General features: G+C 37.1%; 1 protein-coding gene across 1 annotated transcript; it reads right to left on the bottom strand.

Moving 5' to 3' along the window:
* Positions 1 to 5,845: 5,845 nt before the first annotated feature.
* LOC141824107 (ABC transporter A family member 2-like) lies at positions 5,846 to 15,760 on the bottom strand. Its single transcript, XM_074711341.1, has 16 exons — positions 15,270 to 15,760; positions 14,653 to 14,884; positions 13,543 to 13,712; positions 13,257 to 13,442; positions 13,069 to 13,164; positions 12,783 to 12,983; positions 12,543 to 12,702; positions 12,232 to 12,458; positions 12,008 to 12,125; positions 11,862 to 11,938; positions 11,673 to 11,762; positions 11,311 to 11,454; positions 7,168 to 7,479; positions 7,007 to 7,087; positions 6,751 to 6,927; positions 5,846 to 6,373 (listed from the first exon to the last, which is right to left on the bottom strand). The coding sequence occupies exons 1-16, from the start codon at positions 15,636 to 15,638 to the stop codon at positions 6,122 to 6,124; spliced, it is 2,892 nt and encodes a 963-aa protein (XP_074567442.1). The 5' UTR covers positions 15,639 to 15,760; the 3' UTR covers positions 5,846 to 6,121.
* Positions 15,761 to 20,188: the final 4,428 nt, after the last annotated feature.

Below are 20,188 nucleotides of genomic sequence, written 5' to 3'. Positions count from 1 at the left end.
GCGCCTAGAAAGGTTCTAGGCACTCCGATCTGGATAAGGCATTGTGGAGTCTAAGTTGATCTAGAACTTTCACGTCAGCATACATGCACCTAGAAAGGGATACAAGTACCCGAAAGTGCTAAATCAGCAGCGTCGGTAGTGGATTGACAGACAATATAAAGGCACCCAAAAATACTTTCAAGCACCCAGATCACTCAATAAAAGAGCTTTGAGGGAGACCCCTTGGAAGATCAATCTACGAACTAACGACGATCGTCTGCACGAAGAAAGATCATTCGGAACGCTGTCGTTACGCCGAGGAGCTACTTCGAAGTCTATACATTCTGTTAGTATACTTGTGCTTTACATTTCTGTTTTGAATTTCTATGTTGGTAAATTAGGGGTCATAATATACTAGTAGGTGTCACTCATGATCGATCTGTAATTAATGGTTAACTACGGATGGCCAATATAACAAGGAATCTATTGAGTCACACACACTACAAGTTTCTCAGTAGGATTTAAAATGAGTTTAAAAATTGAATTCTCAGAACGAGAGAAATAAGTCTGGTTAGACCGGACAAAAGGCAAAGATGATGGAATTTCATCTTATGAAGATGAAAAAACTAAATTATTTTGGTTCCTGATGGAAGAGATTTTTGCAGATCAGAAGCAATGATGAGCTTCGTCTGATGAAGACAAAATAAATAAAATTAGTTTGGTTCGAATCAGAGGTGTTTTGGTCACCGAACCGAACGAATTTGGTTATGAACCAAGTTGGACCAAAATGCTACAGTAACTAAATTAAACCCAAACTCAAACCAGTCTAGGAACAAACCCTAAACTCGATTCACGCGCTCTCGGTTCATCTTCCTCATACATGTGCTCCTCCGCTCAGCTACGTCCCGCCACCCTCCGCCGACTGCTGCTCGTGCAAAAGGGGAAAGAAATTTTGATCGGCGATCGTGCGTGAAATAGGAAAGGAATCCAATCCTTTCTCCTCCGATCAATCACCGCACACGAGAAATAGGAAGGAAATCGTGATTTCCTAGTTCTGATGGGCCACAACGCAAAAGGAAAGAAATCTGGTCAGCCACCATCCTAGGAAGGGATCACGTTCTTCCTCCTTAAAAAGGGGTCGCTGGCTGCCTAGATAAGCCCATCGTAGAAAACCCTAACGCCTCCTCTTCCTCCACGCGCCCCTACTTGTAGTTGACCGTGAGAAGGAGACCTACCCGTTGGATATTTCCCCCCGCTTTCTGGTTGTCGACCACCACTGTGCTACTGGAGCCTTCCTTCACTGCCAGATCTTGCCTCCCCATCGGCTGTCGGAGCCCTTGTGAAGGGTTGCCGCTAGTAATCAAGGAGAAGGGTTCGCTGGAGCTACTGCCGGGACGTGCAGCTACTGCTAGGATGTGGAGTTGCTATCGTGACCTATTGCCAGAACGTCAAGTCACTATCGGGATACGTTTCCAGAAGCTTGGGCATTTTCAGAGATTTTCCATCTTCGTTGGAAAAGTTCCAGTCGAGTGCCTTACATCGTAACTTCAATGAAAATTAGATTGTCACTGATAGTTAGAAAGCCTCGAATATAAACGTAACGTGTGTTGTTACACGTTTTCGATATTAGGGTTTTCTCTTGTATCGATCGTTGCTGCTCGACGACTAATACTGCAGAATGTGTTTGATTGGATATTAAACTTATTTACTGAATGTCCACAATATGATTCATATCATGAGAGAATTTATGATTGGATCACAAATAGTGAATATCTCTACATGTGTAATTATACATGTATTGAAATTATCCCTAGTCGAGGAATCAATGAGGATGGACGTCATCGATTCTATTGAGACTAGCGTTTTGAACTTTTTGGTTAGCCAAGCAGCTGATCTCGCTGGCTGGAGACATTGGATGTTGAGAATTAAATGTGGATGGTAGTTAAAGATAATTAGTTCATTAGAGTGACCTACCTTGAGACTTTATATGGTTTGATACATATGTCAATGAAGATCTTAGTGTAGTTTAAGTGCAAATTTTTTTTGACTTACGGTATTCAAGTCACCTTGGTCATGAAAGCTTATACTTTAAAATTTTAAGCAAACATCTCCGAGGAGGTGTGGACCTGAGATGATTGGGTATAAGTCGAAGTGCCCAAAGGTATTTGAATAACCCATAGAGGATTCACCGCTCCTTGAAAAGGAGATGTATACCCTGTGGTCGCTTGTCAGGATTGTTACTAAAAGTCTTTAGCCAAAGCATAACATGTCAAGAGTATGGTACTCTTGGATACATGTACAAATAACTTGAATCTAGAGGACAAGAAAGCAAGTTTGAGCTAGGTGTAACGTAGTTAGTCTAGGGGGGACTGATACATATAGACCATGTCTTGAACCAAGCGGGTATAAGACAGTGAAAGGAACGAGATATGTTTCATTATAGCTATTGAAAGGTTTAGAAATTATTTTGAAATCAATTGTTGATTTTTTTTATCAATTGGGGATCATGAAGTACTATACTAGGTGACACTCATGATCGTTCCGTAATTAATAGTTAATTACGGACGACCAACATAATCGGGAACCTATTGGATCACACACATTACAAGTTCTCCGAAAGACTTAAAATAAGTTTGAGAATTGAATTCTCATAATGAGAGAAATAAAGCCTGGTTGGACCGGATAAAGGACAAAATGATGATATCCATTTTATGAAGATGAAATGAAAGATTTTGTTCAAATTAGAGGTTGTTTGGTAATTGAACCAAATGATTCAGTTTTGAACCAACTTGATTTGGTTCATGATGGAAAATATTTTGGCAAAAATAGAAGAGATGAGGAGCTTCGTTTTGAGAAGACGAAATGATCAAAACTGGTTTGAATCAAATCGGAGATAGTTTGGTTAGTAAACTAAGTGATTTAAATTTAAATCAAAATAAACCGGATTTGCTATCAGATCGGTTCGCTACATTGACTAGGGCTGAACTCAGTTTATTTTTTTGGTTTTTCTTTTTTCCCTCAAGTTCGCTACTCACACACCAGCCACACGCGCGATCCTCTTCTTCCTTCTCTGCCCGACGTTGCGTGAACAGGGGGATCGCGATCTCGCGATCATGGATCTTCTGGCAATGAGATGGGGAGGATCATGGGTATAAGGAAAGCCGAGTAGCAAACCCTGGCTGATGTGCACAAGGATCGCGAGAAGTGTTCTCGTGATACTGCCTCCGCCCGGTCTGGTCTCGCCTTCGCCCGACCGCGTGTCTGCTGCACTCGGTCATGCCTCTGAGGGCTGGTGATTGCGCGTCCTTGTTCGATTGCAATTTTTCCCTATTGAGGATCACGTTCCTTCCTTTTCTCCTCCTCGGTTCTCTTTACCGAGCACGAGGGAGAGTAGGATGGAGAAGGTCTAGCGAGCCACCATTCTGCTTCTTGCGAGAAGAAAGAGAGCCACTATTTTGCTACTTGTGAGGGAGAAGAAAGCGAGCCACCGTTCTGCTTCTTGCGAGGGAGAAGAAAGCGAGCCACCGTTTTGTTCCGTGCGAGGGAGAAGAAATTGGGATTTCCTTCTCCTTGCTCATTCATGATTTCTTGCTTTTGGCTAATGGTGATTACCCGAGCACTGACTAGTCCTGATCGTGCACCTCTTCTCCCGAGTTTGGTTGTTCTTCCTTACTGATCGCGCAGGAGAAAACAAACATCGCAACTTCTGCCCTGGTTGTCACCTTCTCCCATTGATGACTGCGAGAAGAGGAGAATAAACTAAACCGGTAGGATCAAGGTTTGGCCGAATTAAGATTTTGAGGCACAATAGGGAATTCGTGTCTTCCCGAGAGTTGATGCTGGAGATGCTACCAGATTGCAATCGAGTTTGTCAGTGGGAGCTTGTGAAGCTTTCGGAGAACGTTCTACCAACGTCGGAAAGGTTTCGACCATTTACCCTAAATCGATAGTCAAAGGTTAACCACCGAAAACTACAACTGGAATACGATTTTCTGTGACAGTTAGAAAGCCTCGAAAAACGATCACAACAAACGTTGTTGCGTGTTTTTCAGAATTAAGTTTCTCTCAAATCGATCGTTGGTTAGTACCGAAGATGATGATGCAATTTGTGGTTTCGGAAGCCGTTCAGACGAGAGCTTGGCATGGATCACCAGTAGAGGCGAAACTTCGACAAGGACCGCTCGATTGATGCCAACCCCACTCAATGTCATCCGCGAGGTATGCGTAGAATAATTTATTATTCTAAAAATTTTAATTTCCAGTTATGCCTTATACCTATTATTTCCTGTTTATGCATGCTGGTATTGTAATAATTTTTTGTTAATTATTTATATATTTTCGCTGCGCATGTTTGCGAAATGTATAAACACGCGCATTACACTAGGACGATCCCAACATGTGAAGCTGTCGAAGATTGTTCTATCTTCACTGGAAAGGATTTTTGATCATTTGCTCTTCATCGGCGATCAAAAATTGACCACCGAAATCTACATCGGGAATATGATTGCCGATGATAGTTAAAAAGCCTTAAAAAACTGTCGTAACGTGTGTTGTTGCATGTTTTTTGATATTAGAGATTTCTCTCGTATCAATCGTAGTTGGTTGTTGGCTAGTACCGAGGACGATGATGAGACTCGTGGCTTGGAAAGTCGTCCAAACGAGAGCTTGGTGTGCATTATCGGTAAATGTAGAGCTTTGATAGGGTCGCTTGATTGACGCCAATCTTGCTCTACATCATCCGTCAGGTATACTTAGAATAAATACTATTCTTAAAATTTTAATTTTTAAGTATGCCTTGTACATGCTATATCATGCATACGTATGTTGCAAGTGTTGTAATAATTAATTATAATTATTTTTTTTCACTATACATGTTTTTGAAATGTATAAACACATGCAATGCATTGAACTCAACCTAATACTTGATCACTTAGGATCATCGATTCACCAATAGAAATTATTAAGATGGCTATTAGAGTTGTGATAAGGTTTTGGTGGAATTTTTGGAAGATGACATTGAGGGGTCTTTGGCTATTTAAAATTATGTTGCTTGTATTATTATTATTATTATTATTTGTAGCAAGATTACGCTACGACGATTAATACAATTTCTAAACAACTTCAACTTTTGATTGATCGGATAATTCATAGTTGTGACTTAACTTTAGTCGAAGGACAAAATTAAGAAATGACGTTGAAAAATTTTTGGAATCTAAAACAATCAACCACTTTAAAATGACTTATCAAGGACTCTAAAGATTTGTTCAAAAGACTACTAATTCAATAAAATTCAAGTTACTTGTGCTTGATAGCTCAGGAGGGAGCAAACTGATGGGTAAAAATACAAATATTTTAGGAGACCACTAAAGATGTAGTAATGACCCATATAGCATGAACTTTAGGTCCTTTTTAGCTATCTAGCTATTTAGGCCAAAAATAAATTAACGATCAAAAGTACTCAAAATCATGTACAATAAGTATAACAATCACAGAAGATTAATAGATATATAATGATTGCCCACAATACACGAATTTAATTCTTTTTTGCCATAAAGTCATTTTAGCCAAAATAGCCCGACAACTAATAGATATACAATAATGCTCCTCTAACATCTAACATGAATTGTCCCTTTTAATACAAATTAATAGATATACAATTAATACAAATTAATAGATATACAATTGGTGCTCATGTGGTATAAATTTAAGTCCCTTTTAGTTGTCAAATCATTTTGATAAAAATAATTTACTGATTAAAAGAGCTTAAAATCATAGATAAAAAAGTATAAACAATTTGATATGAATATAAACAATTTCCGTAGACCACCGGAGATATAATGGTGCCCAAGTCTCATCAGTCCAAGTCTTTATTTTGAATGTCTCGGGCAAAATTGCATCATTGATAAATATAAAATTATAGTGTGTGATTTGAGCATTATGAATCAAATTACCGGTTTAGTAAAATGCAACAAATAAAATAAACAGACTATAGACCCAAAAAAAAAAGACACCTGTAAAAATGGTCCAAATACTAACGTAGAAACATAAAGATACCCCAAAGGGCAAACAATCCTCATTTGACTTCATATATTAACAACAATAGCAGCAATCTAGGGCACGCCAAGATTCACACATTTCATATTCAGCGACCATGAATAACTTGATCTGCATGTATGACGAATCCGACTGGGCCACCACCACGTAATTCTCTCCGAGAAGGGTTTCGGTTCACAGTTGGTTGGAAATTTGGTGGTATGTCAGTTTCAGGTGAATGGCCAGAGACACAGAGGGATCCAGTGTGGTCCTGTTCCCAGTAAACTTCAACCATCAGACCTCTCGGATGCTCGGTAGATTCAGTTCCAGGGATCCCAACGAATCTAGCGCCTTTTGGAATCTGTTTGAATTGCCAAGAGTGAGCACAGCTCTAATTGCTTCAATTGTAAGAAAACCCCAAAGCTTATAAATGCATGCATAATTAATCCAATTGACCAACATAGATTCTTCTATAGCGAATCATGACCGGCAGGTTGGTCATTTAGTTTACCATGCTGTCTCACGAATTAAATAATTAGAAAACATACCACCCAAATCTAGCAAGAAGAGATTTAAGTATTGATTAATTGATTTGGGGCCTTTCTTTTATTCTTCTTTCTGCATTTGTGCAATTTCATTTTAATACTTCTGATTGTCTGAATTACTGATGATATGGGGCAGAGCAGCCATGTGTTATTTAAAATCATAAAGAAAGAGTAAAATTTCCTTAATTTTAACCTGAATAGATGATCCGGATGACAAGTTCAGAGTGACCAGGTTCCTCTCAGCTGCTGAGCTTTCTAGTTCAGCTTGTTTAGCAATATTTAGAAACACCTCCTCGAGTGTTGTTAGGCCAAGTTGTATGTCAGAAATGCAAAATTCACTTTCTCTATCTTGAAGCTCAGCAAAAAAATTCTGCAATAAAAAAGAAGTTAGACAAACACCCAAGTCTCAGATGGAGGGTAAATACAGTATTAAATGAACATAAAATTACAGTGAGAAGCTCCTCCTTTTTGTGTGGGATGATGAAAGTCAGAAACGACTTGCTCTCCTCTTTAGGGTCCACATCAAGACGCTGTTAAATTTATTTCAATGTCAGATACTCATAGTGAAAACCTTTAAAAAAAACATAATTTATAGAATATTGGTCTTTACATCTTTGAAGAATTGCTTCACAAGCTCAAAATGAGGGCCATTTGCAGGTGTGTCACCATGAACATTTGGAGTTTGGCCAAGTGAACTACTGTGGAAACTCACATTAGCAATATAACCAGTTCCAAATCTTGATTTAAGCCGTATAGAAGTTCCTATACATCGCAATTTTCCTTTGGCCATGATGGCTATCCGATCACTTAGAATGTCAGCTTCCTCCATGGAATGGGTAGTCAAAACAATAGCTCGTCCTTTCTTTGCAGCTTCTATTATGTCCCAGACATGCCTTCGAGTGATAGGATCCATACCTGTAGTCTGCAACAAACAGGGATATTTGTTGGACGGTGTGATAAACTTCCTTTAACTAGTAAATGAATAAGGACAAGACATTGCCATTTAGTCATGCAAAAAAAATGCTTGTCGTGCATTTATCATTATGTCTAAATATGTAAAGGTAAAAAAGAAAAACTCACAAAACAAAGAATGAGTTGCTCCATCATATTCATCATCAACTTACATATAAACACTAGCCAAATTATCTAGCAAACACATTTGCCACATTTGATTACAAGTACACATCCAAAACAACTTTGAATACGTATAAAAATGATAAAACGCTTTATTGTTTGTGTATTATATCTACACCATGGGGAATTTTGGAGGTATCTCATATACATCTTTTCAACATCTAAACACCCACCTTAGTATTGAATACAAAGGGCATGGCAATGAAGTTAATACAATCCGAAGAATAGAAAAAGGAACTAATAAAATCCCTTATGATCAACAAGTTTTCTTGCATGAAACAAGAGATTTTTTTTGATTTAATGTTATTTTTCATATTTAACTTATGGAATGTTAGAAGGGCATAATATTGAAATGGTGTCATTCTAATCATAGATCATAGTTCATAGATCGTAGCTCCAACATGGAATGATATTTTCAACTTATCCACATGAATTAACAGAATGGCTAAAGTAGACATTTTGATGTTTTAGGGGTTACATGGAATACCCCTACACTTTGATGAGGTTACATGTAAATAATATCACCTTTATCATTTTATACTTGATATACCATTTAGAAATAATAGACCTGTAAATGATGGGTTTAGTACCATGAAATTATTTTAATTATTTTTTAATATATGGCTACACATTGAGACTATATAAGCATGGATTGCAAGCTCTTTTTCAATACTGAAAACCTATTTCTCAACTTCATGACCATTTTTCTCCATGCACTCTAACTGATAATCAACCTGTACTAGTGGTAATTATTCATCTATGCCTAAAAAATATAGGATTTTTCAATCTTCTAACATCCCTAACTCGATTATAGTGGAGGATTGTGAGCTTGATAAACAGTGTCACACATCTTTCCATTCTACTAATTATCAGCAAAGTTATTTTTTTTGTCTAATTAATTCTAATATTTTGGGTCAAAGATTTCTATGTTAATGCTTGTTTTCACTCCATGTTTACCTTTATTGAACACTAATTCTTATACAACACTAGTTTACTTAAAACTCATTTGGAGATTGCCAATGAATTCAAAATTTTTCAGAAGTAAAGACATGATATCTACTTCCACAAAATTTTATACATTGATAATAGCCTTGAGTATACTAGTCTTGCTTTACTAGTTTATTTGTTTCATAAGCTATCATGTACAAAATCACTTGTTCTTATACCTCTAACAAAAATGGTATCATTGAGCACAAGAATCATCTTCTGCTTGATATTGTGGATGCCATGATGTTTTATATACACATTTCTAAAGCAGCACTAGTTAATAGGGAGACACAATTCCCACATATTGCCAGATTAGCATTTGTGTTCTTTAATACTCAATGGTAAACTTCCCTTCTTATCCATTTCTTAAGCAAATTGTCTTTCCTATACTACTAAGGATTTCTTTATTGTTTGTGTTCTGTTCATGCTTTTGGACTTGGGCATGATCAGCTCTACTCTAGATCAAGGTTTAAAATATCGAGCCGTGCCGTGCCGGAGTTTCGGTCCTGGACCGGAACGATACAGTTTCGGTACCGTATCGTACCGTGCCGGTATAGTTTCGGTATTTTTAAAATATAAAATATATTAATTAAAATAAAAAATTTAATCTAAATATTTAAAAATAAAAAATAAAATTTTTTTGATAATTTTATAGGTTTTAATAAGGCCTATTTAAATTATCCCGAATTATAACTTTGAACTATAGCTAGGAATTGATTATTAAAATCTAATTAAAACCTAAGTTTTAAAAACAAAAAAAAAAGAAAAACATCGCGCGGTCGCGCGATCGGTGCACGCGGACGCGGCCTGCGCGGAGTGTCGTGGGGCCCCGGCGGCATCGCCGGCTCCGGGCGGCACCTCCGGCGGCATCGCCGGCCCTGAGCGGCGCCTTCGGCGGCCCGGGCGCGATGCCTCAGGAGGCGTCGCCGAGGCCTCGCGACGCCTCAGGAGCGTCGAGGCGAGGCCGCGAGGCGCGACGACTCAGGAGCGTCACCGAGGCCGCGTGACGCCCGCCCGGGGCCGGCGACGCCGCCCGGCCGGAATTCATGTGCCGGCGCTGTGCCGGTGCCGCGGCGGAACAAAATTTTTCGTGCGTATCGGGCGATACAGCACGAGATTTCAATCCTTGCTCTAGATCCACTGGTTGCATCATTCAGGGTAATCCCACATTCTGAGACTATACCTTATTATTTAGAGTCTTGCCACTAAAGTCCCATTCTTTGAGATTATATCTCAGTTAGTGATTTTGTCAACAGGCTCACCTACATCAATACTTGCTTCATGCATCATTTAACTATTATTCATAGAAAAGGATAGTGTACTTTGTGCATCCTATTTCTTAGACTCTTTGCACCTTAACCTGAAAAGTCTCTACCCCTAACAACTAGATCTCTCTACTAGATCAATCTATTTCTCCTCCATAACAAGTAAATTGACAAGGTTACGGAAAAATTTGATCAAACTCTTATCTCAGCTAGTGACTTCGTCCACTCGCTCCCCCCCCCCCCCCCCCCCTCCCCCCCAAATGTCACAACTTGCTTCGTCCATCATTTACTTAACAATTATTCATAGAACAGAGAAGTGAATTCTGTGCATTTTTTCCCCCTTTTGTTGCTCTACAAATTTAAATATCTTCATTTCATAAATTTACTTTATCTGAGTCTCTTGATTCCTGGACTCTTCAATTACCCCCATTTTACAGTATCAAACATCAAGATTTCAATACTAACATTTTGATACTAGATACTACTATTTCTCACCTGATAAAAATGAATTCCAATCTTTTTGGGAAATAATAAAATCAATATTTCTCAAATACTTGTAATTTATCTATTACGAGCATAAATATATGGATGATTGCTTTTCTAATAGCTTAAGCTTTAGTAATTAATGGTTAGTGAATCAAATTTAGCATAGTATTAAAGCGAACTTTTAGGATTAGTGGTAAGCCAATCAAATTCTACACCTACTTTATATTCATAGCTTAGGTCATTTTTGTTTGTCCAATGCACATAAGTAAATGGCATGAGAAAGTGGTCTATCAATTTTTAGGCCTATAGTAATAGCCACAATGCATACTCAAGCTAATAAGAGTGACAAACTAAGATATAGAGGCTTTAAGATTTAAATGAGGAGATTTTGATACCAAAATATGGGTTATCAAGTGCATACTTAGTTCCCTTCACCAAGATTAGGAATTGATCCACCTTGATACCATGTTTCCTTGTTCCAACCACAGCCATTATACAATCATGGAAAGGTTTAGGAACCTTTGATAACCATAGTTTGCCATAGAAATAAGCCTAAACTACGGTAAAGGCTTGAGAAACCAACAATGTTCAATGTCAAACTAATTGGCAAGTCACGGTAGTTTCGCCAATATCAATAATGGAAATATATGCCTGGTTGTGGCCAAAGATGGCTAGTGGTAATCTTCAACCTCTTGTCACTATGCACCTTGTAGTTCATATTGACCAAGTATAAAGTATAGAACACGAAATTGAAACCTAAATTGCTCATAAACATATGTATTGCTGCTGTTAAAACAGGCAGAAATTAGATTATATGAAGAACCCTAAGGTAAAAATATAGAACTAGTTATGAGAAAAAGTAAATTTTCATAGTAACGTACTGGTTCGTCTAAAAAGACCATTTTCGGATCTCCAATAAGTGCAATAGCAACACTAAGCCGACGTTTCATCCCTCCACTATAGCTTCCAGATCTAACACTAGCAGCAGCAGTAAGTTTTACCTCAGCTAATGATTTTTCAGCTACCTGTATCAACATGATCCATAGAAGTATAAAACCCTAATTAATTTGAAGAATGAAAAATCCTCTACAAAAAAAAATAGTTTGCAAATCATAGCACTCTCCCAATGAAAAATAAAATATTTTCTCAGATAGACCTTCCTCAAATTTATACTAATCAACAATGGAAACTATATGAATTAATATAGTAGATATGACGAAATTCAAGGATATTGAGAACCTACCGACTTTATTGTAGATGGAGGCAAACCTTTAATACTAGCAAATAGATGCATGTGTTCTTTACCAGATAATTCATCCCATAGGATATCAAACTGCCAAAAAAAGGAACAAAATATCAAAGGGTTATTAGTTTTTGGTTCAACAGTTCAGACATGGATTTTACGTTGAATTAGCAGGCAAACAAGCCAAACCTGGGGACAAACACCTATCATTCTTCGAATACTTGACATACCAGATGAAGTCCGAACAGAATATCCGTAAATCAATGCTGTGGGTAAACAGAATTAGCTCATGGTCTTTACTATATACAAAAAGTCAAACACAAGAAATAGCTTACCATCTCCTCCTGTAACAGGTGTAATACCAGTAAGACAGTTAATCACAGTAGTCTTCCCAGCTCCATTAGGTCCAAGAAGGCAAAACAGCTGATCTTTTGCAAAGTTAACCCATATTCCCTAAAGCTTTCGTTTGTTTAATCAGAAGAATTTTAACAAATACATTTGCAATGTTGAAAAGTAATACAACAGACTATTCAGTCCAATGGAGAAAAATAAAAAGCACCTTGACAGCATGATATGGTGGAGACCTTTGGCACTTGCAACAACTAATTTTGTTAGTGCCAGCATATGTTTTGGTTAGGCCACGTATTTGAACTGCAACCTGTGGATCAACATCTCCATTAGCAGCTTGCTGTTTCACAGCAGTTTCCTCCTCCAAGACATCTTCATCAGTAGAAGCAGAATCATCTGATGGAGGGATCGACTTAAAGCAGCTACAGAGACCACCCTCTGTGATGTAACATGCAGTATGAACTCTATGAATTTTCAGTAAGAAGGGAGCAAAAATTTAGAGCAAAATTTATATGTCCTTACCTACGACCCTGTTTCCATCTTTCCCAATCCAATATGAGGGGCTCAAGAAATAAAAAATCGGTTTTCTCACACCATTGGAGTTAGGAATTATATTGTCAAAGTAGATTGCCAAAAGAAACCACACAAAGAATGTTGATATAAGCCATTTATAGATGTCATCCTGTTAAATAAAGATTGTCAGTTCCTTAATTTCCTAAGTGAGGATTCTACCTATATACTAAGAATGGATTCAGAATATACAATTGTTATCACACAATCGGATTCACGGCTAGGGCATTCTCCACGTCTACGCCAACTAATTCCTTCATCCTCTGAGGTAGCCGTAGCACTACCAAGCAAATCAAGAGCTTTTGCGAGAAGGTTCGGGGGAAATAATGACCATATAACTCGATAGAGATTTGAGAAATTGTCGTCATATGGAAATCCAAAGATTGTGACTAGCTGTATCAAAAAGTATCTATTTCATTGTCAATTTGCAGAACTACCAGCACTTCCAAGCTTAAGATCATTGGCAAAAGAACTTTACCTGAGTTAGAAAACCATTAATGAATATTGAGAACCCAACAGTAGTGGCTGATGATGACTTACTAATGAAAGCAGATATCATGAAAGCAAAACTTAGCTGCAAAAGGTACAAGCACAAAATAGCTTAATAGAATGCCTGAATATTAAACACTGGCATGTGAAAATGTTTTCCATAGAAAAAGAATGTACCATATTAAGTTGGAAAAGGAAGAATACAAGGAACAGAACAGTGAAGCTGTTATTCAAGAAAAAGTTGAACTGAAACATCATCCCAAAAAGGACAGAAAAAAGTGCTGCCAAGAATGTAAGAAATGCTTCCCATGTAAACCAAGATAGCCAATAAGCAGAATCATATAAACCCATCAAGGACATAGCCTGCAAATTCCATAAGAACAATACCATATTCTAGTTACAAGCTGTACATTCAGATAGCTGAAAGAGAATTGATAATGATAATTGTGACAATAATAATTACCTGACGAAGTTTAAGTTCTTTCTCTAGAATCAAGGAACTAATTTGAAATACAAATCCAAACATAGCAATAGCAAGGAAAAAGGTTGGCCCTGCAGTACCAACAGCTGAAAAAGTTTGTGTGGCTGGGTGAGCAAATTCTTTAAAACCCATTGTCCAGTTAAAATTTGAATCTACAGTAAAAAAAGATCAATGAGTATGACCCAATACACTGAAAAAAGTGTAAGACAAAAAGTTAGTGAATCAAATACTTAATTGGAGTGGCAATTTTGATCAGGCCTCTTACAGAATCAAGGAACAATATTAATAACTTAATAGAGACATAGGTTGCCATTAAATAGACATTTTGGTGTTCAGATCAAGAAAGTGCAATAAACTGCATATTGGGCTTTGGGTCTTACTTCTAAGAGATTACCAAAGGAGAGAAAACAATTAATAGCACAAAGAAAGAATGAAAGAGAGAAAGCATTTAATTAAGTTAGCCAACTACAAAAAATCAATGGAAGTATCATCAGATCTGTCAGATTAATCTGAGCTTACAGAAGAAATATAAATAATGCCAAACCATACTAGACTTGCATACATATGTCATGGACCAAAATGTTCTCATTGTATTCAGAAAGCAAAACTGACTCATGCCGCCCATATCATCTTACTAAGCTATATCCAAACTGAATTGAGGATGGTATAAGCCATCAATCAACCAATGGACATTGACATTGAGTAATATCTGTGCTCAATTCAGTAACTTCTGAAGCTCCTTATTAACAATCACCATCAACTTGACTAGCTGAGTGGCAAACACAAATGGTTCATAAATGGGTGAATCCTTATACATTCACAAATAGGCGGGCTAGAATACCCTCCGAAATCAACACTTCACTCCTAAATGGTGTGTTTACTAATACAATTCAATAGATTTTGACTTTTCTATATTGACACACAAATTTTAGAATAGTAATTCAATCAACAAGCTTTGCTTAAGCAATGAATATGGTCATTAGCTTCTTTTTTTTCCTTTTGAATTGAAACAATTAGTTCTAGAGTTATTAAGCATGAATCACCAAGAATTCAAAAATTAACAAATAGTTGGGAAATCTATGCAATACCAACCTCCAATCAAGTGCCTAGAAATTTCACGCTCAGCTGCAACTTGAAGCGGAATTTGAAATTTGAAAGTAGGATCCTCATAATTTCCTCTTCTACCCACAGCAGTGGAGTTGGTCTGAATCCCATAGCTTATAACAGTAGAATTTCTCTCGACAAAATGCAAGGCACCTGGGCACCGCATAGGATTACTTTCAAGCCAGGCATCCACTTCATCAGGAGTTCCAAAAGACATGACCTATGATATTTATGAGCAGTAGCTCATTTAGAAGTAGTTGAAAACACTTACAAAAAGGTGATCACCAAGAGCGTGCCAATTTTTTTTTTTTTATTATATGCCTCCGTTATAAAAGAAAAGCAGATGATAACGAGTTGGGCATGAAAAATTATCAACTTTTGGGATGTGACTCATCAATCAACGACAGCATCAATCGGTTATTGTCCTTAAACATCCGTGGGAAAAAGAAAGAAATGTAAAACAAAATTTTCGAATGTGTAACTCGATTCGTGAAGAAGCTAAGTTGGTTTCGACTCCAAGGGTACAAAGAAAAAACAAAAACAAAATATTGTAGGTAGAGATTTCAATTTCGACGGCAAAAAGAGAGAAAGATGGGGGCGTTGACCTTTTCGCGGGGAATCGGTCGGCCGGGGTTGTTCCTCATAATGGCGGTGACGATAGCGGAGACGCGGGCGCTGTCGTGGCCGCTCCAGAGGAAGTCGTAGCATGGCGTGTGGATGAAGTACTTGTCCTCGCAGGGAGGGATGGGATGATCGACGAGGCTCTTGGGGTCGTGGACGTTCTTGTAAGCGGTATTGTCGGAGAAGCGCGACCGGATGGCCTTGTCGATGCAAAAGATAAGGAAGATGAAGAAGAGGGAGGAGAAGAGCTGGAGCGACGCCGACTTCTTGTGCCGCCATGTCAAGATCGCGTTCTTCTTCAGCAGCGCAGCGTACTGCTGCACCACCAGCGGAAGGCCGCTCTGTAGCTCCATTCCAAGAGCAAGCCCTTGTAGCTGCCAACAAGGCCCGGAAGATGCCGATGCAACAACGTTACGCGTTTCCTTTAGGACTTTTGACGCAACACCCTACCACCGTTGCCATGGCGCCTTTTATAGAATCTGTGTTACGGGCGAAAGAAATCTGTGAATTTTCTGCTCTCGTGGTCTGTTACGCAACTTATTTCATCGATGACGATGCGAATGGCCGCCTCTTTTAGTTTTTGTCTCCGTCTCAGATAGAATTTCTGTCCACTTTCAAACTGGGGACACTGCTCGCAATCGCTAAGTTTTGACTTGTGAAAACAAAACTGCCCGTGTCAAAAACAAATTTATTCGACCAAATAAAATCAATAAACTTTTAAAAAATAATTTATAAGTAACAAAAAACAAAAAAATAATAAACGGAAAAGAAAGCGAGAATATTTATCCACGCAAACCTGCCGAATCCACTCTCAACTAATCAAATCTGCAAATTAGTTTTTCAAAAAACAAACGAGCATCCCTCTCATGATTTTTGGATCTTTTTTATTATTTTTATCAAGATGATAATTTTTTTTTAAAAAAATCAAAATAATATTTTTAAAAAATATTTTTATTTTAATACTATTATAATAAATATAACTATATATGTTATAATATAAAATAAAATTATTTTAATTTATCAAAATTATTATATATGAAATACTATTTTATTTTAAAAATACCAACTTAATTAAAGTGATTCGTCGGTTGTTATGCTCATCTATAAAGAAATTAATACGCAGCAAAAATAAAAATAAAATAACACAAACACAAACTTGAGATTTTTATGTGCTTCAAAATCTTCAATTTCTACTCCATTGTCTGACGTTTTAGCATTAGTATCACTATTCTTTCTCTTTGTTAGATACCTTTGGAAGGTGAAGAAAACTCTTACAATCTTTATTCTTACAAGAAACACAAACAAGAATACAAAGGTACAATAGCAAATAAAAACTAAACAAATGAAACAATTTTACAATAACAAATTTTTTACTTTGCTTGCTTTTGATTGCTTTGGATTACCTCTTGAATGTCTAGAATGCAATAATACTTCCTCTCAAAACTTTCAAAAATCAGTGTTTGAAATCCTTCATGAAATCCTCATTTATATGCTTCAGGTCGGGGTTGAAATTGCTTAATAATAGATTACTAGCTCCCATTAGTCGATTGCTCTGCCAAAATCTGAACGTAGCTTTACTCTGTTAGCCCAACGATTCTATCCAACCCATTAACAATTAATTGCTATTCCATCATCAATTAACTAATACATCATCAGTCGAGTGTCATAGACAAGTTTAAAATTTTCTATTCACTCTGCAACATCATCAGCCAAGTTCATCATTCATCTGATAAATTAATCAACTACTAGAACACAACAGTCAATTAATCATACCCTAAACCCTCTTAAAACTTGAACTCATGATTTTAGGCTCATCAACCAATTGCTAATTGATACCTCTATTTTATCATTACTAGGACTGAACTCTCATCTTGTCTAGTATCCAGTTAACTTCAATCTACCATGACTTCACTCACTTAATATCTAATCAACCTTGACTTGTTAGGACTTCACTTGTCTAACATTCGATTAACCTTGACCTGATAAAACTTCATTATTGCCAAACATCCAATCCTCCTTAACCTATTTGGGCTTCCCGTCTCATGACTAATATCCAATCAATCTTGACCTACTAGGACTTTACTTCTCATACCTAGCATTAGGTCTGCCATGACCTATCAAAACTTCACTTCCACATGTCTAACATTCGGTCCTCCATAATCTGTTAGGACTTTCATCCACATACCTAGTATCTAGCCCTCCTTGACTTGTTCAGACTTTCATCCATATGCCTAATATTCAATCTTTCATTAAAGGATCATTGAAAGCGATAGATGGTGGGTGAATATCACTGGTAAAATTATCATTTGAAATCTTTTTGAGAGTTAGAACTAAGCAAAAATAAGAAAGAGATACAAAATCACACAAGTAATTTTTACTTGGTTCACAACCCTCAGGACTACTACTTTAAGGCCTATAATCTGATCGTGGATCTCATACAGTAGGCAAATACTAAATTTCTCCTTTCTAAAAAGCTTTTCAGAGGTAGAGAAAACCTCTTACAAAAAAAAAATTGATAACAGTTTACTGTACCTTTAAGAAATGAATGTAAGACAACTTTAAAGACAAGTTACTGACAACAAGTGATTAGGAACTTTAGTGTTGGTTGTTGGAGAGAAAAACTATGCACACGAGTTTCTTTGAGCATGAGATGAGAGCTTGAGAGTGTATAAGTTGATGTTTTGAGTCTTCTTTTATAGGATGTTATCGATCAATTGATCCCCTAGTTCCGTTGACTAATCGCCTCGATAACTAGATCTAGATCTAGTTTATCAGTCGATCGAACACCTTTTCCAATCGATTGAACCTACCACGTCAAATTTTCATCTTAATTCCATAGCTGACTTGGCTCTTCCGGTCACTTGAATTGGGTTTTCACATCTCCTGAATGTCACCAAGTTTGCTTTGTGTTGTTATTCGATCTCTACATCATCTTGACGAAGCCTATCTTCTGCCATGTCAGCAAGATGAAGTCTATCCTTGATCGAGCATCTTGACTGTTAGTAGAAGTCCTAGAGCTAATTATGTGATGATTGACTAGGGACTTTTATATCATACTCTATTATTAATAAAGACATGGTTTTTGGTTATTATACTTACTTTATGTTTGTGTCAAATAACTAGGTATAATAACGTCTTTGGGTAGCTAGTTCTAATCTACATCATATCGATTGTTTGAATCGATAGTGAGATGATGTAGAGAATACTATTCTTAATTATTCCTAGTCAAGCATTGATATTCAAGGATGATATTAATGCATTGAGACTAGCATGTAGGTCAACTAGATAATTTGATCTCACAAATCATGGATATGGGATATCGAGTTGACACATAGGTATACATTAGAGAATGTATACTGAATTGACTCGCCATGAAAAAATTTCATGGATCGTTATATGAGTGTCATAAACTTTCTCATGTGACTATTGGTATGAATAGTCCTTAGACCTGAATTCACTACGGTTCCCTACATAAGGAGTTATGTACTTTGATGTCGTCAAACGTCACCCGTAATAGGGTGGACTATAAAGGCGATCACTGGATATATAATGAATTATGCGGAGGGAAGTGAGTAATGTAGATGAGATCTATCCCTCCCATATAACGGGAGTGATATCTTGCGGCCTCTTGATAGAGTAGCACCACAAAATGCATGATCATGCTTAAATGAGTCAATATGAGATATTAAGCTCATTTACTTGAGTGAGTCTACTTGGGGATCAAGAAACATAAAGATTGATAAGATGATGGCATAGTTTATACCTCATTGATTAATCTAGATATCGAGGATAGAAGGACATGATCATACATTATCATAGTCACAAAGGTTATGTCGGATCTCGATATTTTTGTCACTTAGGTAGCAATGATGCATTGCTAGATGTCAGTCATTGCTTATGTTTCTAAAATAGATTTTAGAGACATTGCCAATGTAACGAGAGCCTATTGAGTCACACATAAATAACACTCTATTTAGAGATGGGTTCGTTTTAGTTTGATTAAAGGAACAATTAAGCTCATTGGATGACCTAGATTTGAGTTATACTCAAGGTGGTTGAATTTGAGTTAAACTCAAATTAAACCAAGTTGATGAATGGATTTTGATTCATCATGCATGATAAATATGGATTAATCATGCATTAAAGAAGAGAAAGTTATCTTGCATGGAAGTTATCATGCATGATTAATAGGAGTAATCATGCATTGATGAAAGAATATCAAAAGCCTAAAAACCTTTGGTATTCATGGTATGAGTATAAAAGAGTTTTTCTTCTAAAAACTTAAAGAGTGTTCATCTTCTTCCCTTTCTTCTTCTTGGCCGAGCACATCACAAGAGAGGTTGCTAGCACAACCAAATTTCCTCCAAAAGTGAGTGTTAGTGTGGATACACATAGAGATACAGACACTTGAACGTGTCGAGATCCGACAACCTTTGGACGAGTGGGATAAGCGAAGGGCATGCATCAAAGGTATACCCTATTATATAGGATTTCATAGATCAATTTTTCACATTGATCACGGAAGAGATCCTATTTTCCGCTGTAAGTTTGATTTTTGTTGCATAGGATTCCCTACAGTGGTATCAGAGCCACTTGTGAAAACTCGTACAAGTTATTTTTCTTTTATATGTGATATAGAAGTAGGACATGTTGTTGTTATGAGTTGCCTAATTGTATGAGCATTTTTTCTATATGCAAAAGTTTGTGTTGAGCAAACTAAGAGAATATGAAATCATCATGTTGACAGATGTGCAAACGTTTATTTAATAAAAGTATGCTATAGTTCAATTGCATTTGACAAAAGTGTGATAAATTTTTCCATGATCTGTTATGAACAAATTGTGTGATTTTTTATCACAAGGATGCATCAACGGAACAAGAGGATCTCGGGTTCATTTTGATG

Source organism: Curcuma longa, chromosome 3 (genome assembly GCF_044706935.1).
Source record: "Curcuma longa cultivar G26 ecotype Majalengka, Jawa Barat chromosome 3, ITB_CL_G26_1.1, whole genome shotgun sequence".
Classification (NCBI taxonomy): domain Eukaryota; kingdom Viridiplantae; phylum Streptophyta; class Magnoliopsida; order Zingiberales; family Zingiberaceae; genus Curcuma; species Curcuma longa.
This window is presented reverse-complemented; position numbering and strand designations above follow the sequence as displayed.